The sequence below is a fragment of the Magallana gigas genome, chromosome 3 (genome assembly GCF_963853765.1).
Source record: "Magallana gigas chromosome 3, xbMagGiga1.1, whole genome shotgun sequence".
Classification (NCBI taxonomy): Eukaryota; Metazoa; Mollusca; class Bivalvia; order Ostreida; family Ostreidae; genus Magallana; species Magallana gigas.
In genome coordinates, this window is record NC_088855.1 from 15489059 (window position 1) to 15510246 (window position 21188).

Genomic DNA, 21188 nt, shown 5'->3' on the forward strand with positions numbered 1-21188 from the left:
TTCTTCCCAGGAGATGGGTGTCCGAGGTTTGTTGTTTGATTGGTTTTTTGGGGGTTTTTTTTTTTGGGGGGGGGGGGGTCGATGGTGCAACTTAATATGTTTCACAATTTTACGATATTAGCGAAAGAAGTTACGGTCAATCGATCTTAAACGAAGTTGAAAAAGATGTAACATATTCACCTAAATGGATAATGGTCTAACCATCTGGGTCCGAAATTACACGAAAGACTTGATTTTATGGAGATTTTGTGTATAAATACTAAACGCCGTGTTGAGGAGGTACATTACCAGCCGCGTGTCGCCGTACACACACGCCGAGATTAACTCTCTCAGGAGAAGAAAGTCTCCGTCATTTTACAACACAATGGTTATAAGGCTTGGAAGACTCGGGTATTGTTCCCGATATTTGTTGCTACCGGCATTACTGTCCATTTTGTGTAAGTATGAATTTTAAAAATATCCTCAAATTATTCACTCAACGTGGTAAAGCAGTAATTCGATGAATTATTGTGCACAAGTTTGGATTTCTGATATTTCTAAAGTTTCCACTGAATGCAAATGATGGGTTTGATTTAATTTAAACAGATTTTATTGACTAATCAAATGGATTAGGCAACAGACAAAGCCTATATAAACCCTCTCCAAAATACAAAGTCAAGAAGTGGTGTTATTAAATTATCATAGAATATAGTATATATAACTTATAGCATTATTTACCAGTTTACAGAGTGATTTATTATAGATATTTTTTGTATACAAGACAAGAGATAATTGGATATTAAATAATAAGCTTGACTTTTGTCGTATAATTATAAATTGTAAGTTAATTTGTCGTTTAACATATACATGAACACATTCATACCTACATTTATAAACCAAATGATGGGTTTGATCGTAAGTCTTGTAAATGTAGAAGCATCCCCTCCCTAAGTTCGCCCTAAAAAGACTTTCCCGTCGTATAAATTACTTTTTTCTGTTAAAAATGAAAGAACTATATATGATAAGAGTTAAATTTGGCCCCCATAATTCGCCATTTTTTAAGTGTTTCGGGTACAATAAAATATTAAGTAATTTTTAAGAAGAGTTGTTATAAAATATATTTTTCATCTATTTATTTGATTTATTGGCACTCACTGGCAGTATATGACGTCAGAAGTGACGCCATTTCTATAATTCAATCAAAATCAGCCAAAAATTGACATTTTTCTTATCTATTTACGAATGGGAAATATAGAGCGCATTCTTGAACAAGGAAAAATTTTTGGTCACTTATTAGTCTTGCCTAGATACATCTCTGATTAAAATATTTTATAGAATGCGCTCTATGTTATCGGAAGGAAACACTGCTTGAAAAAAACCTGTTTTACGCTAAAAATGCAAAAATGGCGGGAAAAGGTTGTCTTTACAGTGTCATATTTCTAAATTGTGGGAACTTGAACCAAAATGAATATTACGTAAACACATCACTTATACATATCTGTACTAAGAAAACAAAGAATGATAGTAAAATGATAATGTTCATTTTAGGGGGACATTTTAGGCCCTTATCATATATAGTCCTTTATTGAGGGATTACATGATTTGAAACATACTTGTACATGTCTTCCTGAAGTTGAACAATTCATGGGTCGAACGCATTTTTTCTATTTAAAAAAAATCCCTTGATAAATTGAGAACCATCCCCCCCCCCCATCCCTCTAGGGTTAGAGGGAGGGAGGAGAGAACCTCCTAGTTGATCCAGATTACTAGTATAGTTGTTCAGGGTATGGGAAGTTTTTCATTGGGGATTCCTTCTCTACAACATCGGCATAAAATCGGGAAAAGGTAAAGACCTCATTTTGCTTCTTCAGAATAAGTGTAATATATAAACATATGAAGGAGAGGTTCGTGTTCATACCTGGGGAGACAGGTACATGTAACAAGACTTCGCTACCCACTATTAGCCTCCAGCGGAAGAAAAGACGGATTGATTATGTATTTTTTATCTATGTATTTTCACATCAGTCGATAAACATAATTCTCGGTACAGTCTTGTCTTCACATCAGTAAACTAGTTAATGCCCAATATATATATACGAACATACAAATAGGTACATAGTGACTACATACAGTTCATGGCGTTTTTTGTTTTTGTTTTCTTTTTGTTTTTGTTTTGTTTTTTGGTTGAATATCAACATTTTGAAAATACTCTACTGTATTCAACTACTGATGTACATATAAAGTTTTCTTACTAAATATTTATTCAAAGGATATCGGGTCTTAATGCATTTATTGCCGACACGAAAAAAGTCATGTACAATCTCCGCACAAAAATACCCCTCTCTCTCTCTCTCTCTCTCTCTCTCTCTCTCTCTCTCTCTCTCTCTCTCTCTCTCTCTCTCTCTCTCATATTAAACAATGAAGTTGTCTGATTGAGACATAGAATCTGTAAAAAAAAAAAAAAAAAACCATTGTCCCGTTATGTTGAAAATTAACAAAAATACTTTTTGATTAAAGGAATGATTGTGAATGTCCTTTACTACGTCCTTATGTAATTACTGCAATAGACAAAACAAAGTTAGTGGAACTTTTATAACGCGATATTTTAAATTGTTATTTCAAATACAGCATCTTCGCTAGCCGAGTGTTCGATTCACTATTCTCGGACACTTGGTCAGCAACGAAGGAAATCAAATGATTGACACAGAGTAGCGCGTAGATAGTTACATTTGATAGATACTCCTCACATTGACATTTTGACATTGCAGCAATTAAAGCCTCTACACCGCAGCATCCCCTAACTTCGCTGTGATATTTAAGGAGAGAGAGAGAGAGAGAGAGAGAGAGAGAGAGAGAGAGAGAGAGAGAGAGATGAACAGGAAACTGCTATCTTAGTGACATAGGGCTATGAAAATATCAATTACCGGATAATATTGTTATGCATATACTAGGCTACCCAATGATCAAAGAAAGCATTTTATTGATTGAGTAAAATAAAACGACATGATGCAATCAAAGAACTGAATGTACTCAAAGGTTTTATCACAGACATAAATAACCACACACTCAGAATGAAAATTTAATACAACAGAATTGTGAAGAAAACAAAATCGTTGAATTCTTAATTCTTAGTATGACAATGGAATAAATAACCTCTAGCAATTCTTAACAAAGGAAATCAATGCAATTTCAAATAACAGTTTGAGAAAGGAGAAAAGTATAAAAGTATTATGTGATTAGGAGGATGGAAAAAATGAAGAAATGGTTTTTAAAAAAGCAAAAAAAGAAAAAAAAAAATCGAAAAAAATCGTTACTATCAAATCGATTCATAAACTATAAATATTTATTACACTTGCAGGTGTAGTGTACTTGGGATTACTCAAAGACAGTGTCATGAGAACACCCATCATATACAGTAGTGTCGACAACATTGCGCGAATAGAGGGACAACAGGATCGGGCACCTGCCGGTAGGGATATACATGTACAGGCATATAAAAGACATCTTATACAGCATTTTCTTTTTTTGCATAATTCAGAGATTATTTATCTAAAATACCATATGTGTATTTTTGTAGAATTCACGTATACATATATTTTACATCATTTTAAGCTATTTTTTCATTTTTAAAACAGCGTGTATTTTACAAGACCCATCGATGACGGCGCAATGTTACTTACATTTCTTTTTTATAAAACATGAAGATATTTTCATGAAAAGAATCTGATGTTTCACAAATGGTCATAAGTGGATGAATGTTCGTAGACTGATCTAAACGTGCGATTTACGTGCATGCGAATTACAAATCTACACGTATGGGAGACAGAGAACGCAAAATAAAAAGAAGTCCAAATCCCGAACGACCAGAAATTAATGAGAAGAATCATAATGTTCTCTGTATACTAATATACATTGCTGTTATTTTTTCCTCTGGACTATTGCTATCTGATGTTCACAAAGCAATTGCTAATTATTTTTCCATGCACCATGTTTATAAGATCAAAGACTTATGAATAGTTACAAACATATAACGTCGTTATAATACACTCTTCTTTTTTTCCATTGTCGGTTTGAGAAGAAAAAAATAGAGTTAAGAACATACTAGTTGTGGCGTACCAGAGAAGTGGGTCAACTTTCACTTCCGAGATCCTTCAACATGGAGACGAAAAGTCCTTCTTCAGCATGGAACCTCTGTGGCAGACCTACAGGACCTGTAACATACGGAGCGAGGGCATATGTTGTCTCAACAACAAGTGTCGGTCTGTAGAGTGTGCATGGTTTAAGGATGAAAAAGGTTTTATTAGATTTGTAGGAACGCTTCATCGTCGTTCGAATTTCGAATTTACAGTTTGGGTAAACGTTGATGCGCACTGGTTTATTCGTCAGATAAAATCTAGAAAAATCTAGAAAACGGAGTCAAACACAAATGTACATTATTAATTTTTAAGATCAGAATTTACACACTTTAAGTCATTTTAAGTTTTAAGAATTTTACATTTGTATTTGAAAGATAGAACACCAGTTTTACTTTTTTAATTCTATTCGAAATTAACTTTACCATTTCGACTAAAACAAAACGTCCAAGACTTTTTTCGTTTCGTGTTCACAGATCACCATTGCACAAGTACGAAGAGATAGAATATGCCTTGTCAGTGCTACAGAAGATCTACACCTGTAATTTCAACGCTTTGTCATACAAGATTCTCAAATCCTTTGTAGCCTTTCCTAGCACAGGCCAAGGCTATCTAAGATCTGCTGGATGTTTCCAGCATAAAAGGGAAAAGAATGTAAGCCATTGTGTTCAACATCTGACAGACCTCTGTAGATCTTCCTCTGTCGTCATTATCAAGGTACTAAGAATCGATATGGAGTTAGCCAGGGTTTTAAAGACGTATCTAAACAACCTGTCTATCATCCACCTCGTGAGAGACCCCAGGGCCATTATGAACTCCCGAGCCAAAGGTCACTTCCTATCTAACGACCCGCTTTCTTCACAGTCCATGGCACTTTGCTCGGTCATGTATAAAAACATAATGAATGTGCAACGATATGATTCTTGTTTTACGCTACAGTTCGAACATTTAGCAAAGGAACCCGAACTAGTTGTCAGGCGACTTTATAGCTATTGCGGGTTAAACTTTACCATGGAAACCTCTCGGTGGTTAAAGCTACATACTAACGCCTCCCAGCGTGACTTGTTTCAACTTCCGGTAAATATAAAGGCCCACAAGATTACCTTTCTTAAAAATTCGATGCACGTTTCTCAAGACTGGAGAAGAAGAATGTCATTGAAAGACATTGGAATTATTCAAAATTCTTGTCACGAAGTGTTAGGGGTGCTTGGATCCCGCGTTTTTGCAGGAGAGTCGGAACTTCGAAATGTAAGCATAAGTGTTTTTAGCGCAATTTAAACGCACCTAGAAAATGATTCGATAGCTTCACTTAATGTTTTAACTGTAGTTTGAAAGCGAAAATAAGGCAATGGGCATCAATTAATACCCGTGTGTTTCATCGATGTTCATAAACTGACACAAACAAACAAGCATGTGAATAAATATAAAGAAACAACTGTCATTTACGTGATGGTTTACTGAAAACAAAACAACTGGGAAAACGAAACATCTTATAATTTATATAAATCAATTTAGACACCTTCGTCAGTGTAATATAAAATCTAATTGTTAAATTATTATTATTATTATTAATGACTGTGCAAAGTCACTTCCGGTGAGCGGTCAGCCATTTTTATCTGGGAGCATCACCACATTCCCCTTTTAAGAAGGCAGGACCAAATTCTCCATTCCGTATCACAGTTCGGCGACTGGTGTCATATCGGTAAAATCTGTAAATAATATGTAAATATATCATTCAACAGTGTTCCCAATAAATTATTCCATATGGATTTTTTTGCATTTATTTTTTTTTTGGATGAAACATATACATTTCTGTAGAAATAATATAAAGCACTTAGTTGAATATTTAGCACAAATTATTAAATTAGATGCTAGTATATATACCAAAAGTTACATGTATACCAGTACTATTAATCACCTGGCTCTTAGTATCAATAGCTTAGCTATAGAAAACTAGAATTTCGTTTTGATACATTAACCAATGATAATATCACATATTTCTGAGCATCCACGAACTTAGCTATTTGAGGTTTTAAAATAATGTTTATTTCAATTTGGATGCAAAGACTTATTATTCTAAATTATCAAACGACTTTTGTATGATTGTCCTGTTATAAAATACACACCTGTTTCCTTTAAAGAAATAAACAGTTCCGGAGTCCCATCTTACGGCAGCATCGATCATACTCGGAACTCCTCTGTACTGATTGGAAATGTAACGATGAGATCCAACTATAACTTCGCCATTCATTCTCATCCTCCAAAGGATACCACTCTGTTCGAAAGCAAAAATGAAAAACTGAAATCAACTTTCACATCACTTCCCTCATCATTCCTATACAAATTTGGAACAGAAAAAAACATCGTCTGATCTGTTGAAAACGATCAGACGTAAAGGTTGATACGTACTCCAAACACTTCTACGTCATTTCCGGAGGCAGATGTGGCGATCACGGCCCGTGGTCTCTCGGGCATTGTTCGAGGGCCGCCTTGTACCAATATTGTACCCATAGGATTCCTCATTCGGTCAAACTCCCAAAGTCTTTGACCTGCAAATTAAATTACGCCTTCTTCAAAACATGACATTGGAATATCACAACTGTAATTCTATTACATCATACGTTCAAAGGTCTGACAATAATTGTCACCGAATATTTGAAGCATATCTTCTTTAATTAAGTAATACCTCGCATAAAATAAGTGCGACCAAGACTTGGAATACTATAGGCTGCGTCCATAGACCATGGAGCACGCCGAAAGAGGTTATTGGTTCGAATTCTGTCTAGGAAGCCTCTCTCTGTTATTCTCATGACGTAATTGCCTTGGATGAACACAAACAGTGTACCATCAAAATCTGTAAAATAAAAATGATAAAATGGTCAAAAAGAATTAAGTCTAATACTTTGGCAATATACACTGTACAAAACCAGATTTTTCGCAAAAACAAATTTTTAAAGTTCAATACCATAAAGATATACTTCTTTTTATTTGAATCTAATAATTTATAGGTAAACACGAATGAAATCTCACCTCTGACAGCAGCTTGTATCTGAACGTTACAAAATTCCGGAATTTCTGGTCTTGGGGTAGGTCTGGGGGTAGGTGCCGGGGTGATTCGAGGCCGAGGTGCTGGTGTGGTGGGGCGAGATGTTGTCATAGGATAGGGGGTGGTCAGCGGCCTCCCTGTTGGCGGACCTAAAGAGTAATCAGACAGAAGTTGAGATTTTTTTAAAATTCAAACAAAGACAATCTTATTTCAATGCTGTAAAATTTCAGATATCATTTTGCATCTAAACTATACAACGAATACTACATGTACATGCTTATTTAACATGCCAACTCTTCAAAGAGAAACTTCCATTTGATTTATCAAATTGACATCAATTATTATGCGAATGCGACTATTTCTTTATTTTTTTCAGAATCTGTTTCCTGCATATATATACACACCATACAAACTCTGCATCCCTTTCACGTCATCGTCATGCAGCGTGAAACTCGCGTTATATCCGGAATAATACGGGTACATGAGCGCCCCCTGTACGTCTGAGTGAAACAACCCCATGGTGTGACCAAACTCATGCACCGCCACCGTGAAGAAATCGGTCTTGGTGTTTCCCACTTCGTCACCAAACCCCCAGTTTTCCTCGTCATCGAAGTGGACATCGCCATTGGATGGGAAAAAAGCATGCGCGAGTACTCTACCTAAAAGTAGTAAAACATGGATTAGAAAAATTTTAAAGTTTATAAAAGAAAGTTTTTTTTCCCATTAAGTTTGAATAATTACAGATACAAAAAGAAACTTTGAAATTTTAATCGTTTATCGTTTTTATAACGGCATGATGCCGGGCATGCATGGTCGTTTGAAATCCGGACTTTTGGGAACAGATCTTTGCAGTTTTACATAACTTTTGCAACGTATCAGACTTCATTGGAAACAACGAGTCATTCTCAATAAGGTAGCCTCCCACATAAAAAGGAACCTATCTTCGCATCGGGATTTAGGTTTTCCAAAAAAAAAAACCCACAGTTTATAACCATTTTTAAAATTTACTTAAAGTTTCAGCAGAACTAAGGGCTCTCTGAAATAAGCATAAATAAATTCAGTAGAACACGGTTATAGCGAACACGCTTATAATGAATTGACGCTTACAGCAAAGTGATTTTAAGTCCCCGTGACTAGATAATATGTTGAAAACTTGACGGATATAACGGTTTCGCTTATAACGAAGTAAAATCACCCGTCCCTGGCACTTCGTTATAATAAGGGTCTCTTACTGTAAATAAATGAAGGGTAAAACCACAAAAAAAGGTTTAAGCATCCAAACTATATTTGGGATCCCCCCATAATATGTATAGAAATAACCTACCGCGGCCATCAAAGGAATTGCTGGCACCGTCCCCGTGAGTTCGAACCTCGAAGGAAATGGTTATATCGGACTCGCCGGCGACCTCCCTAAAAGTTAGTGGGGTCACATCGGACCAATGCCTCAATGCTCGAGCAATCTCTCTCCTACCAACAGACAAATCAACAGTATTATACTACTAGTATTATACCTTGTGCTTTGTATATCTGGTTTGTTTCGTCCATTACTCAAGAAAAAAAACCCTCTGTATTATTCTTTATATGTTTTTTTTTTAATTATTTACTCAATGATTCGTCTAACTAAACTGATGTAACGCTAAATATACCGAGTTTTATCTTGATCAAGCTGTCTGGTAAATTTGGTAATTTTCCACGTCAGAGCTGTTTTCCGCCATTTTGGGCCTTGAATAGTAGATGAATAGTCATTAGAAAAAGTAGCAAATCAGAAGACAGCCACTGAAAGTAAAAGATATTAAGGTTAATATCAAAACTTACCAAGATTGAATTGTTGAGGTTGGAGTTCAGGGTTCATGACTTCATCCTTTTGCATAACATCTTCACAAGCACATCGTCGTTTGTTCATGACCACTTCGTCTGCGGGACCAATGACCCCTGTGACCTCGAGATTGCTGAACATTTGCCACCATCTGAAGACAAGATGAATTCATGACATTCGTTCGGTTTTTTTTTCAGCAAAGTAAGTTTTGGCCGTCTTTGCACCGAATTTCACATGCATAATAAGGATACGAAACATAATCCCAGAAGTAAAAAAAGTATGACAAAATTAAAAAAAAAAATGAAAAGGTAACGATTATTTCCCAAAACCTATTTACATGCACATGACTATATGAATACACAAGTATATCATAAATCATGTGACACTCCAATCTCCTAGCCAATCTTGTTGAACCCAAAGTACAGAAAAAAAGACCCTGAAACGTACTACTACACCAAAAAAGCGTGCGACTTTCGTGCGAGAAAAGTTTCGTGTAAACCGTTTAGCGTTTCGTGTAAACCGTTTAGCGTTTCGTGTGAATCGTGAAGCGTTTCATGTAAACCGTTTAACGTTTCGGGCAAAGCGTGCAGCGTTTCGGGCAAAGCGTGTAAATCGTTTCGGGCAAAGCGTGCGAGAACCGTGTGAAACGTTCATCAGATTTCATTCGGAACTCTCTGACAATTTAATTGTTTCAAAATAGCGCTCGTGTTAAACATTACTTTAAACTGATTGGCAAAACTCCTTTGAGATATTCTCGTGAAAAAAATCTGTAAGAAATGATATACTTATCTTTTTACAAAATTGAATTAATTTTTAACAAACAAAAGAAAAGTACGCGTATTGAAAGAAGACTGGTTACTGAGACTGTTCGGTTGTGTACAACCAGTACACATAACCTCGGACATCGGGTAAGACCTGCACCTGGCTGAACCTGTCAATCAAACTCTGTGTATTCGTTTTCATTGGATGGTCACTATTTTTTCAATAGCCAATAGAAATTTAATGACTTGAAGGTAGTCGGAATCAGTATTTGATGATGCACACAATTTCAATGATAGATTATTTAACATTAATTTGAACAAAATTAAATGTAAACATAGAAAAAAAAATATTCTGTTCATTTCTATGAAATGCGGGAAGTAAATTCTTCTAAATCCCGATTGAAATATTCTACAAGTTATTATTTTAATTATTTAAACACTGATAACGGAAAACAACAAGTAATTAACGCACTGAAATTTTCCTATAATGCACACATGCAATTAATTATTATGGGAATCTATATGCATGGTACTTAATTCAAATAGATTATGATAAATATATTGTACGCCGTTATGCGGGGCGCCGGTTATGTATACGAATATTGAGACAAAAATCTAAATCATGTTTTAATTTTTTGTTCTTTCCGAAATCCAAAACAGTAATGACAACTTTCTTTATTGTTTAATCCATTGATTTTTCTCTGTGATGTTATGTACGGAACATTTATTTAGGCGAATGATTCGACATAAAAAAAATTAATCGGTTGTTTTATAGCATTTTTCTAACTTATGTGACTAATTTTATTTTACATAACTTTCAAAATTATCAATGTAAATAATTACAGGTTTATTTACAGTTAGTATTTTTACATCGTATTCTCTGAAACCAATTAAAATATTAATGTGAGAAGAAAAAACAAATCCCGCCGAATACTGAAAAACCAAATTATCAATGTAAATAATTACAGGTTTATTTACAGTTAGTATTTTTACATCGTATTCTCTGAAACCAATAAAAATATTAATATGAGAAGAAAAAACAAATCCCACCAAATACTGAAAAACCGATTTCAGTTTGTAATCATACGGATTTTATTTTTGGTATTGAATATTGTGTTACGGTAACTTTTTTCTCTGGAATTTTTATTATTTACGGGACTAATAAGAATCATGGATATTTCTTTTGTGCAATAAATATATTTATAGAAGTAATATTTTGGCTAATTCTTTGAATAAATAATTTTTTGATTTAAATATAAGTACCAAATTAATTTAATTAATCAATTCAATACTTATGTACATATATGTTTCTAATATCAGTATATCTATTATTTCGTGTTTTCTTAAAATTAATTCTTACTAACAGAGTCAGGGTAAAAATCCGAGAGGACCCGAATCGATCAGGATAAAAGCGTGTCCAAAGCGTGTGAAAAGCGAGCAAATCGTTTCGTGCGAGAATCGTTTCGTGTAAACCGTTCAGCGTTTCGTGTAAATCGTTTAGCGTTTCGGGTAAAGCGTGCAGCGTTTCGTGTAAACCGTTCAGCGTTTCGTGTGAAACGTTTAGCGAGCGTGTAGCGAGCGTGCAGCGAGCGTGCAGCGAGCGTGCAGCGAGCGTGTGGTGTAGTAGTACGTTTCAGGGTATTTATGTAGAAGAGATGTATTGGAAAATCCGCCATATGATACGATGTGACAATCCTCGTATAATTTTCTGAAGATATTAACCAATGGTAGGGCGTTTAAACCTATATTATACTGGTAGATACCTCGCAATGTTAGAGATATCACTTAAACATACATGAAGTATAATATCTATTTAACAAAGAAAGAGACATCCATCCGAAATCAAAAGATATCCCCCTGAATTAGTAAAAGAGATTTTGATTTTGGTTTATGGAGTGTTCTTTGTGAAATAGACAAACGGTGCATATTTGAATTATGAAGAATAAGGTATCTTGAAATTTGAAAGACGTCACAGGAAATTGAAAGGTTTTTCTCCTTTGTACTATAGTTACAACAGAGCTTGTCTTATTTCCTCTTTTACGAGCCAATGACCACCAAAAAGTACTTGAGATTGTGTTTCATACAAAATTACTAACCACATCCGGGAACTTTGAGTGACTAACCCTTAAAACATGTTGTTAGTCATAATATGAATAAGTATCCGTTGCAATTCATTTACATTGTCCGTTAACATAAATTGCACCAGTTTATACCTGCTTGGTCTACTGCGCTTCTATGATTCCACTTGTATAAACCAATGGCTTGTTCGATAATTTGCCATGTCATGATAAGTATACGTCGGAGTTTGGGATTTTTTGGGGATTTCTGAAGATGCTAAACCAATGGAGTTTAACGTTGATTGTTATGTACATCATGTTTTACTTATCAATTAATACGGTAAATGAACTCGATCTGTGGAATGCCGTACAATTATTTTTATACTCACTTGATTGCGTATATTCTATTTTCTTCACTGGCCCGTCGATTGGTGTTGCAGTTTTCAATCAGGTATCCATATTTACACAAATAAGTCTAAAAATTGCAATTTTACACATTATATTAAAATACAATTCATACTTTCATAAAATAAACTCGACCCAAGGTTAATCCGTTATTACTTTAGACTCTCTCCTTAACTAATACCATTCTTAGAGTGGGTGTTAAGGTATTAACTATATCGAACACGCCCGAGAATATTAACTATATCGAATACGCCCGAGAATATTAACTATATCGAATACGCCCGAGAATATTAACTATATCGAATACGCCCGAGAATATTAACTATATCGAACACGCCCGAGAATATTAATTATATCGAACACGCCGGAGAATATTAACTATATCGAATACGCCGGAGAATATTAACTATATCGAACACGCCCGAGAATATTAATTATATCGAACACGCCCGTGAATATTAACTATATCGAATACGCCGGAGAATATGAACTATATCGAACACGCCCGAGAATAAGAATTGTGAGGGTTTATTGCAAAAATGTACGTAAAATAAAAAAAAACCATCCTATTTAGAGGGTTAGAAGATAGCCATTTCAGCTATATTGGTCCTCTTTTAAAAGAAGATCTCTGTATAAAGATATAGAATACTTAAACAAATAAGTTATTTTAAATAAAATATTTAAATTTTTTCTTCAAGAACTATATATGATATTAGTCAAATTTGGCCTTCATAATTCGCTATTTTTAAAATGATTCAGGTACATTAATTTGATGTGTTAATTTATAAAAGAATTGACATGAAATATGTTTTTCACCTATTTATTTGATTTATATGCACTCACTGGCAGTATATGACGTCAGAAGTGACGCTATTTTTATAATTCAATCAAAATCAGTCAAAAATTGACATTTTTCTTATCTTTTTTCGTATGGGAAATATAGAGCGACTCTTTGAACATGAACGAACTTTTTGTCACTTATAAGTATTGGAGAGATACATCTTTGGTGAAAATATTTTTTTTGTTCAAGCAGTCGCTCAATGTTTCCTTAAAGAAAAACTGCTTCAAAACAAGTCGTTTTATGCTAGAAATGAGAATATGTCGGGAAAAGGTAAACTTTATGATGTCATATTTTTAAATTGAGGGCACTAAAATCAAAATGAAAATTATGAAAAAACTTCAAATGTATATTTGTACAAATAAAACAAAGAATTACAGTAAAATGACAATGTTCATTTAAGGGGGCCATTTTAGGCTCAAACTATATATAGTCCTTTATGATAGTTTATGGCTAAAAATATCATATTTATAATTTAAAAGTAGATCCGACGGGTAATTTGTAGACTATCCAGCCTCCTTAATTGAATATCATGAAAGTACATGATGACAAATTCACTTATATTAAGTAAGCGTATATTTTAAGAGCATAATTTTTGGATCAAAAGTATGTATAAGATACAGTATTATGTAAGATTGCTCTTGATTTGACATCACATCAAAAAATATAAATAGATCTAAAATGATCTCTACTTTTTGTGCTCAAATAAACGGAAACAGACACCGTTATATAACATGTCAAAGGAAACATTTTTGACTTATTTTTTTTTAGACGAACTATCTGTCATATGTCTCACCTCTATCTCCTCCGTTGTCTTTTCTCCAGACACAGAATACAGTACCACCAGTGTAAGTAACCCAAAGATCATCGCCGAATTCATTGTTTTAAACCGGAATGTCTGGACGCCCTGTTTATATACACAACATAGCACTCAAAGATCAAGGGGGCACTTCATTTTGTAAAGTTAGAGTCCTGTCATCTTCCGAATCTCATCTACAGATCATCACTAGAGATCTGACGTCATCTTTTACCGCATGTTGTGGAGTGTATATAAAAGTAAAATCAATCCCACGTTCTCTTTATTCAGTCCCCCCCCCCCCCTGTTGCTACGTGCCTGCCATATGCGGATATAAATTTTTTTATTAAAACTAGCAAGATCATTTGTAAAAATTAAACGGGGTCATGTGACCCAGACGTTTAATTTACTATCAGCCGGAGCCTCAAGCCGGAAGCCGTCCACAAATAGTTTTATTAAATTAAATATTCTTAATTTGGTCAATAGTTGCGCTTGGAGTTACATAACTGAATGCACACAGCCACTGACCGGTTTGTTCCCGTTTTGCACACATCTAAATATCTAGTATAGTAGAAAAAATGTGTGCAAAACGGGAATTTGTCCAGGTGAGATTATAACTTATTAAATTGCTATCGTTTGCTTCATAATTAATGCTGAGATTTTATTTCAATATCTTGCTCCACTGCTACAAACGCAAGAAAAAATTGATTTGCCAATTTTATTTTATATCAGGTATAATATGAATCTGAATTTGTAACCATTTTGTGTCAATAAGTATATATGATGTGTAACGAATTTTGAATGGTCATTTTTTTTCTATATACTTTATGCAATTTTCAAACCCCTGTCATATTCATGTACATTGTATTGTGAATAAAATTCCTACTCAAAATGTTTTGAAGCATATTCGAAGAAAATGTGGACGATTACTTATTTATATAATTCAAACTTTCAAAACCCTGTCTTTCAGTACTGTGATTTTAAGCTCACCTGAGCTGAAAGCTCAAATCTTCTCCGAAACTAATCAGCCAGGAAAGCTGAAACTTGCGTCAAAGCACCATCTGGTAGTGTAGATTCAAAGTTGTGAAAATCGTGATACGCAGGGGCAGGGTGTGGCCACAATGGGGGCCAAATTTTTACATAGGAATATATAGAGTAAATCTTCTTGTAAACTAATCAAACAGGAAAGCTGAAACTTGTGTGGAAGCATCCTCAGGTAATGTAGATTCAAAGTTGTGAAAATCATGACCCCTGGGGGTAGGTTGAGGCCATAATTGGGAGGCGAATTTTTACATAGGAATATATAGAGTAAATCTTTTAAAATCTTCTTCTCCGAAACTGATGAGCCAGGTTATTCTTTAAATTTGTTTAGACTTTGGCCCCTTGACGATTATTGGGCCTCACAAAGGGTTCAGAGTTTGATGTAGGTTTATATCACATATATAAACAATTGTTTAGGATCTTTTTGATAATTGCAATGCTCAACATGTGTTATGACTATAATTCATCCTGTTAGAAAGGGGCTAATGACAATAAAAATAAGAATATCCAAGGGGAAAATTGATTTTCATTTTTACAAGATCTACATGTATTATACTACATTGTCCAGATAGTTTGTATTATGACTCCATAAAGCTATTTTTAATAGTTATTATACCTATTGTTCCTCTGACTATAATCTAAATGAAATTTTAACAAACATTGAAATAAAAACACTTAATGATAAACAAAGAGACTCCTTAGAAGGTGAAACTGAAGATGATACTGAATATCTGATATCTCAATATGCTGATGACACTGTACTAATTTAGGTGGCTCAGAAAAATCCCTCAGAACAACTATTGGTGAATTGAATAATTTTAATACAATCTCTGGACTCAAGATTAATTTATCAAAAACACAATTAGTCTGGATAGGCAGCAAAAAATATTCTACTGAAAAATTATGTCATGAAATGAATTTTCATTGGACAACACAATTTAAATTACTAGGCATCCAATTTGACGTAGATCTAGCAGATATTCCAAAACTCAATTACGATAAAAAGAAATTTTCAATCAGTGGAACAAAAGACATACAACTCCTATTGGTAGGATTACTTTGATCAAATCTCTTATCATATCACAAATGAATCATTTGTTTATTTCACTTCCAACACCATCAAGTAAATTTATTAAAGACTTAAATGAAATATAATTGTTTAATTTTCTTTGGAAATCTAAGGTGGACAAAATAAAAAGAAAACAAATTACACAAGAATATTCAAATGGTGGTCTCAAAATGATTGAAATAAATAATTGCATCCAAAGTCTAAAGTCATCCTGGATCAGAAGATTGATAAATAGCCCAAATTCAAAATGGAATATATTATTAAATAAATCAATTAATACGGACATAGTACTGAAGACTGGGTCAGACTTCATATCCTGTATATTAACTAATTCAGTTAGAAACTCCTTTTGGAAGGATACATTTATTGCTTTTAAAAATATACAAGATAGAATGAAATTACTTACATGGCAAGAATTTATTACACAACCCATATGGTACAATAAGAACATTACAATGGGGGGAAAATCAATTTTCTTTATTGATTGGTTTAATAAGAATATTGTTTACATCAATGATTTGCTGGATGAAAATGGGTCCTTTTTAAGTTTACATGACCTTCAAAGTAAGTTTGATGTCAAGTCAAACTTCATTACTTTTCTTGGTTTACAGAAATATATTTTAACTAGTTTACATTATCATGGAATCTCAAAAGAAGATAATAACCCAAGGCCTTTTATACCTTTCCACATTTAATTATTTCGCTCACCTCGAAAAGGATCTAAGATCATGTATAATATTCTAAACATGAAAAATGTTACATCTTTCAATAAATCAAAATGGGGATTATTTTTTATGTTGTCAGATTTACAGTGGAAACCATATACCAGTTACCTTTTGTCAACGCTAAAAGTACCAAATTACAATGGCCGCATTTTAGAATTAATCACCACATTCTAACAACTAATAAATATCTATTTAAAATAGGAAAGGAATGTAGTAAGTTATGTAACTTTTTTAAACAACATGATGAGACAATTTTTCATGTACTATGGGAGTGTCCTAATGTTCAAGAACTCTTTCAGCAATTTTTTGAATTCTATCAATCAAAGAGAATTACAATCCAAAGAGATCCTTTAATTTTTAGACAGGGTCACGTGACCCCGTCTATTGGTTTACTGTCAGGCGAAGTCTCAAACCGGATGGCACGCGTAGAACACATGAATTGAGTCTACGCGTAAGAAAATAGTGCAGAGAGTTTTCATGCATTTCAGTAAATATGTATCATTAAAACACGCATTAAATCTTTTAAAGTCCTCTGTGTATAAACAACATTCTATTTAGAAAATAAACAAATAGTTTTATTGATCAAAATATTCTTGCTCGGGTTCAAATGTGGAATGAGTTACGTAACTGAATGCACAGCGCCGTTGACGATTCAGATGGTGTACGAGCTCATTAATCAATAGAAGAGGTTGATGGTGGAATCGAAATCAAAGTTCCCAAACGCAATGTGCCATTTTTGAAAAGTTGTGAATTTTATTTTTACAATCTTTCACCTGAATACGACCAAACTTCATACGCAAGCCGAAGTTAAAATCGGGACGGATTATACACAGATGTTTACAAATTAAATAGGTGTTTCCAGTCTACTTGCAGTATGACTGATGTTCGTCTCTAAAGGAATTTCGTACAAAGAAAATAAAAACAAGTCTGAATTTGCGCATGCCTTTTCGTTCGTTGGCTCTTTAGTTGATTAAACTGAATCTAAATTTTAAACAATGCATTATAAGCAAAATCTATAATAGATTATACATTTTGGAAGACTTATACATCATATAATATATACAATCTTATCGATTGAAGAACCAAGTTAAAAGTTAATGTTCATGTTTTCCGGCTTCGTTGGAATCAGGCTTGGGGTGAATTACATTGTAATTAATGCATTACATTACCATTACTTCATGAATTATAGCATTAAATTACCATTACCATTACTTAATTTTCTTGAAGTAATGCATTACATTACCATTACATGAGTAAAGTAATGCATTACCATTTATTTACTTTGTGAAAAGTCAATAAGTTTTAAAAAAGTAATTTAAAAACTAAATAAAGAGTTTTTGTAAATATTTCATAAATAAAACATGCTTAAAATATTTACAGGTTCATGTTCATGTTCACTATCAGGTTCAAATTTAATGACTTATACAAGATTGCTGTTGCACTTGTAGTTCTCAAAGTATGGTTGGTCCCGTAATATTTACACGCTAATGGCGGAGTTGACAATCTCTGTTATTTATGTCTCTGATTTTCGGAGTATGATTTTTAATGAAAGGAACGGTTGTATCGTAATTCGTGTAGGTGATGCACTAGTTTACACAAAAAGTAGTAACTGGCGAACGGATTTATTTTTACCTATTAATTTTGCATAAGTCGCAAATGAAGAAAATCGTGTCAAATAAGTCGGTCTTTTAAAAAATCAAAATGGCGACCGTGACAAATCTTTTTATTGTCAAAGTTCTTGGAATCTTATTGTAAAAAAATATTTCTAACGTCAGCTGCCTGTGCTTGTTATCGGTATACAAATGTTCACTTTGTTTGTTAATTTAGCAGTTTTAGAGTTTTCGGGGTTTTCATGAAACTTTTATTACGGATACCGTCCGACTTGTGGATTTTCCCTTGGATCACAAAATTGAATAAATCTAATGATAAAATAATTATCTACTTTGATATTGTTGTCTGATTTTCCCGGTTAGTAGTAATTTTTAAAAAAATTTCCTTGGGGTCTTATTTTACATAATATACCGTTGTGTCAATTTTCTACAATTATGAAGGCCGGGATTGGGTAAAATTTAGACAAAGTATTAGACAATTGCAAAAAAGCCGAATTAACATAGATTGTAACAACTAATTCAAACTCATAAATTTTGGAAGCATATTCGATGAAATCCAGGACAATTACACATTCAAACTTTCAAGACCCCGTCTTTCAGTACTCTCAGTACTTTGATTATATTTGGGCTACACCCTGACCCTATTTCTACAGACATTTATACTATCTTCTTGGTTATGAAATCCTATATCTATAGGAAAAGATGTCTTAATGAAGCACTAACAATTCATGAATTACTTATAGATATTAAAACACATATATCAACTCTAAGATATATAGCTACCCGAAATTGCAGATTAGATGATTTCTATAAGAGATGGGAAACTTGGCTTTTTCTTCTTAATAGACTTGACTGAACAATTATAGCAGACTCTGACTGCATAGAGATGATATAAAACTATAAATCAATTTCTAACTCATGTTCAACAACCAGTTCTCTCTCTCTCTCTCTCTCTCTCTCTCTCTCTCTCTCTCTCTCTCTCTTCCAAGGAAAAATTTTGTTTTGAAGTAAATTTTCTCAAAGCTGTTATAATCACTTTATTGTATACAAATGTATTTGATTGTTCAACTTCAAATAAAAAAAACCCCAAAAAACAAAACAAAAAAAGCCCTATTGTTCCTCATGTGAGCGTTGTGGCCCATGGCCCTCTTGTTTATCTTGTTACAAAAGCTTTACATTCTAAAATTACGTCTTTCAATTGGATAATAACAAGAGTAGCAATACAGGAAGTTTTGATTTAACTGCAACCATGCATTCGCTGTATGTATCTTTCCCTCCAAATGACGACTTGAGTTAGCCTAGCTTGACAGCATGAGGAAATCATTTTTAAAAAAATACTTTCCTTCGGAAAACATGAAATCCACATCTTGGGATGAAATACCGTATAAATATATGTTGTAGCACTGCGCTTGTGATGTTGATGGTACATGCTTTTGCGACTCCTATCACACCCCTGCAAATGTGTTCGGAATGTTTCTTTATCGTTGCTAATTATATAATAAATCCAGAGGTGCTCGAATGAAAGTTAACGAGCCTTGTTCAGCTCCTGTGAAATTTCGGAAGTATATGTGTTCGGATAAGATTCTCAAAATACGTAAGTACTGGTCGTTTTTCAAATCATATCCTACTTTGATTTATGTTAAAACATGAACATTTTTTAAGATGTATGTTTTTATTTCACCATCTATCGGTTATTTGAATTAAACGATGATATTCAGAACAGAGTTGTCGTTCGTGTTCAACCACGTGTAGAGTAGTTGAAAATATAAACATTCGGTTGCTTAATAAAAACCATAGCCATGTTTGATGCTTGTTGTGTGCAATACCATGTTTTAAAAAAAATAATGGTTGTCTGTTTTGCATAAAATCTTAGTATATCGAGCCATTTTAAAAGAACAGTCTGCATAACATAATATAGTCTGTTTCACTATTGATGCTATTACTAGGTCAGGGGCGGATCGAAAATAAACGCTAAGGGGGATCTCTACTAAGTATGTTAATTGTTGCAACTGCAGAAAAAACCCTATTTTTTGTATTGTCACATTTCTAGAACACATTTTACCCACCAATTAATGAAGATAACGTTTAAAATCAATGAACATCTAGATTATATTTTTGACTACAAGTACTTTGATTCTATGAAATATACTATAAACACGAGGCACGATTTTTACTGCAAAACGGAAAAGGTAAAATAAAACACGTGGTCCAAAATTTAAATGACAATAACATTCGCAGGGATGTATCAGATGTGAGATATAGAGTCGTGTGAAGTTTTTTAAAGCATGCCATTTTGTATCATTTTATGTGATCTGATTTGCACACAAGAATACAGTATACATGTTTCTTTATTTACGAATCAAGAGCCCTCGGGAGGGAGATATACATTTAAATAATAAATAACACAAGACGTTCAATCTTGCCGAGCGGATTATATAAGAAAGTTATTTTTCCAAGATACCAAAAACTGGATTCCGAGGGACAATTTTGTGGGGTAAGGGGGTCTGAGTCATATTCACGGTGACTTTTACTATGTGAATTACTTTACTATGTTTGAAATACTCCGTTATTGCTGTTTAAAAGCAGGGGATTCTTATGTCACTTCTCTCATAGTTTAATAATAAATCGACACATGTAAAGAGGTGGAAAATTCAAGTTGTGATGTTGACATATATTGAAAACTGTGCACTAGAAAATTTTACATCTTCATTCGATATGTTCAGCTAAAAATGTTAATAGATTATGGTTTGTAAATGATTTAGGTCAAAATAATGTTAAATCAACCTCTATGATCCACACATGCACCATTATGGAAAAGCCTGTAGCGTTTTAATTTTTAAGCCGGTTTTTCGAAAGAAAATTGGATAAAACTCGGTAACTTGGAGAAATATATAGAGAAATATATATGAAGT

At 33.7% G+C, this 21188-nt stretch overlaps 3 protein-coding genes across 4 annotated transcripts; 2 read left to right on the forward strand and 1 right to left on the reverse strand.

The window, feature by feature from the left end:
- The first annotated feature begins 280 nt into the window (after positions 1–280).
- Positions 281–5760, forward strand: LOC105338895 (carbohydrate sulfotransferase 1-like). Of its 2 annotated transcripts, none has more exons than XM_066078644.1 (4): positions 281–437; positions 3338–3448; positions 4055–4238; positions 4589–5760. In XM_066078644.1, the coding sequence occupies exons 1-4, from the start codon at positions 365–367 to the stop codon at positions 5388–5390; spliced, it is 1170 nt and encodes a 389-aa protein (XP_065934716.1). In that variant the 5' UTR covers positions 281–364; the 3' UTR covers positions 5391–5760. The 2 variants fall into 2 exon arrangements, with proteins under 2 accessions (XP_065934716.1, XP_019927234.3); XM_020071675.3 differs by having other exon boundaries at positions 4058–4238.
- On the reverse strand, positions 5549–13992 carry LOC105338896 (stromelysin-3). Its single transcript, XM_066078643.1, has 11 exons — positions 13832–13992; positions 12182–12267; positions 8974–9125; positions 8805–8880; positions 8479–8625; positions 7563–7813; positions 7143–7307; positions 6799–6966; positions 6522–6661; positions 6239–6387; positions 5549–5821 (listed from the first exon to the last, which is right to left on the reverse strand). The coding sequence occupies exons 1-11, from the start codon at positions 13913–13915 to the stop codon at positions 5725–5727; spliced, it is 1515 nt and encodes a 504-aa protein (XP_065934715.1). The 5' UTR covers positions 13916–13992; the 3' UTR covers positions 5549–5724.
- A 1926-nt stretch (positions 13993–15918) lies between these two features.
- LOC136273307 (uncharacterized) lies at positions 15919–19349 on the forward strand. The gene is made up of 3 exons (XM_066077730.1): positions 15919–16505; positions 16754–16879; positions 18837–19349. Exons 1-3 carry the CDS (start codon positions 16112–16114, stop codon positions 19130–19132), a joined length of 816 nt encoding a protein of 271 aa, XP_065933802.1. The 5' UTR covers positions 15919–16111; the 3' UTR covers positions 19133–19349.
- The last annotated feature ends 1839 nt before the right edge of the window (positions 19350–21188 follow it).

Bases quoted from the DNA above. Each gene is read 5' to 3' on its own strand.
- LOC105338895 (XM_066078644.1), top strand. From the start codon at position 365: ATGGTTATAAGGCTTGGAAGACTCGGGTATTGTTCCCGATATTTGTTG. The intron at 438-3,337 runs GTAAGTATGAAT...TTACACTTGCAG, and splicing joins GGCATTACTGTCCATTTTGT to GTGTAGTGTACTTGGGATTA. The intron at 3,449-4,054 runs GTAGGGATATAC...TGTCGGTTTGAG, and splicing joins ACAGGATCGGGCACCTGCCG to AAGAAAAAAATAGAGTTAAG.
- LOC105338896 (XM_066078643.1), bottom strand. From the start codon at position 13,915: ATGAATTCGGCGATGATCTTTGGGTTACTTACACTGGTGGTACTGTAT. The intron at 6,662-6,798 runs GTATTACTTAAT...TTTAATTTGCAG, and splicing joins TCGCACTTATTTTATGCGAG to GTCAAAGACTTTGGGAGTTT. The intron at 5,822-6,238 runs GTGTGTATTTTA...TATTATTTACAG, and splicing joins TATTTCTTTAAAGGAAACAG to ATTTTACCGATATGACACCA.
- LOC136273307 (XM_066077730.1), top strand. From the start codon at position 16,112: ATGATTGAAATAAATAATTGCATCCAAAGTCTAAAGTCATCCTGGATC. The intron at 16,506-16,753 runs GTAAGTTTGATG...TCAGATTTACAG, and splicing joins AAGTTTACATGACCTTCAAA to TGGAAACCATATACCAGTTA. The intron at 16,880-18,836 runs GTAAGTTATGTA...GATGAAATCCAG, and splicing joins TAAAATAGGAAAGGAATGTA to GACAATTACACATTCAAACT.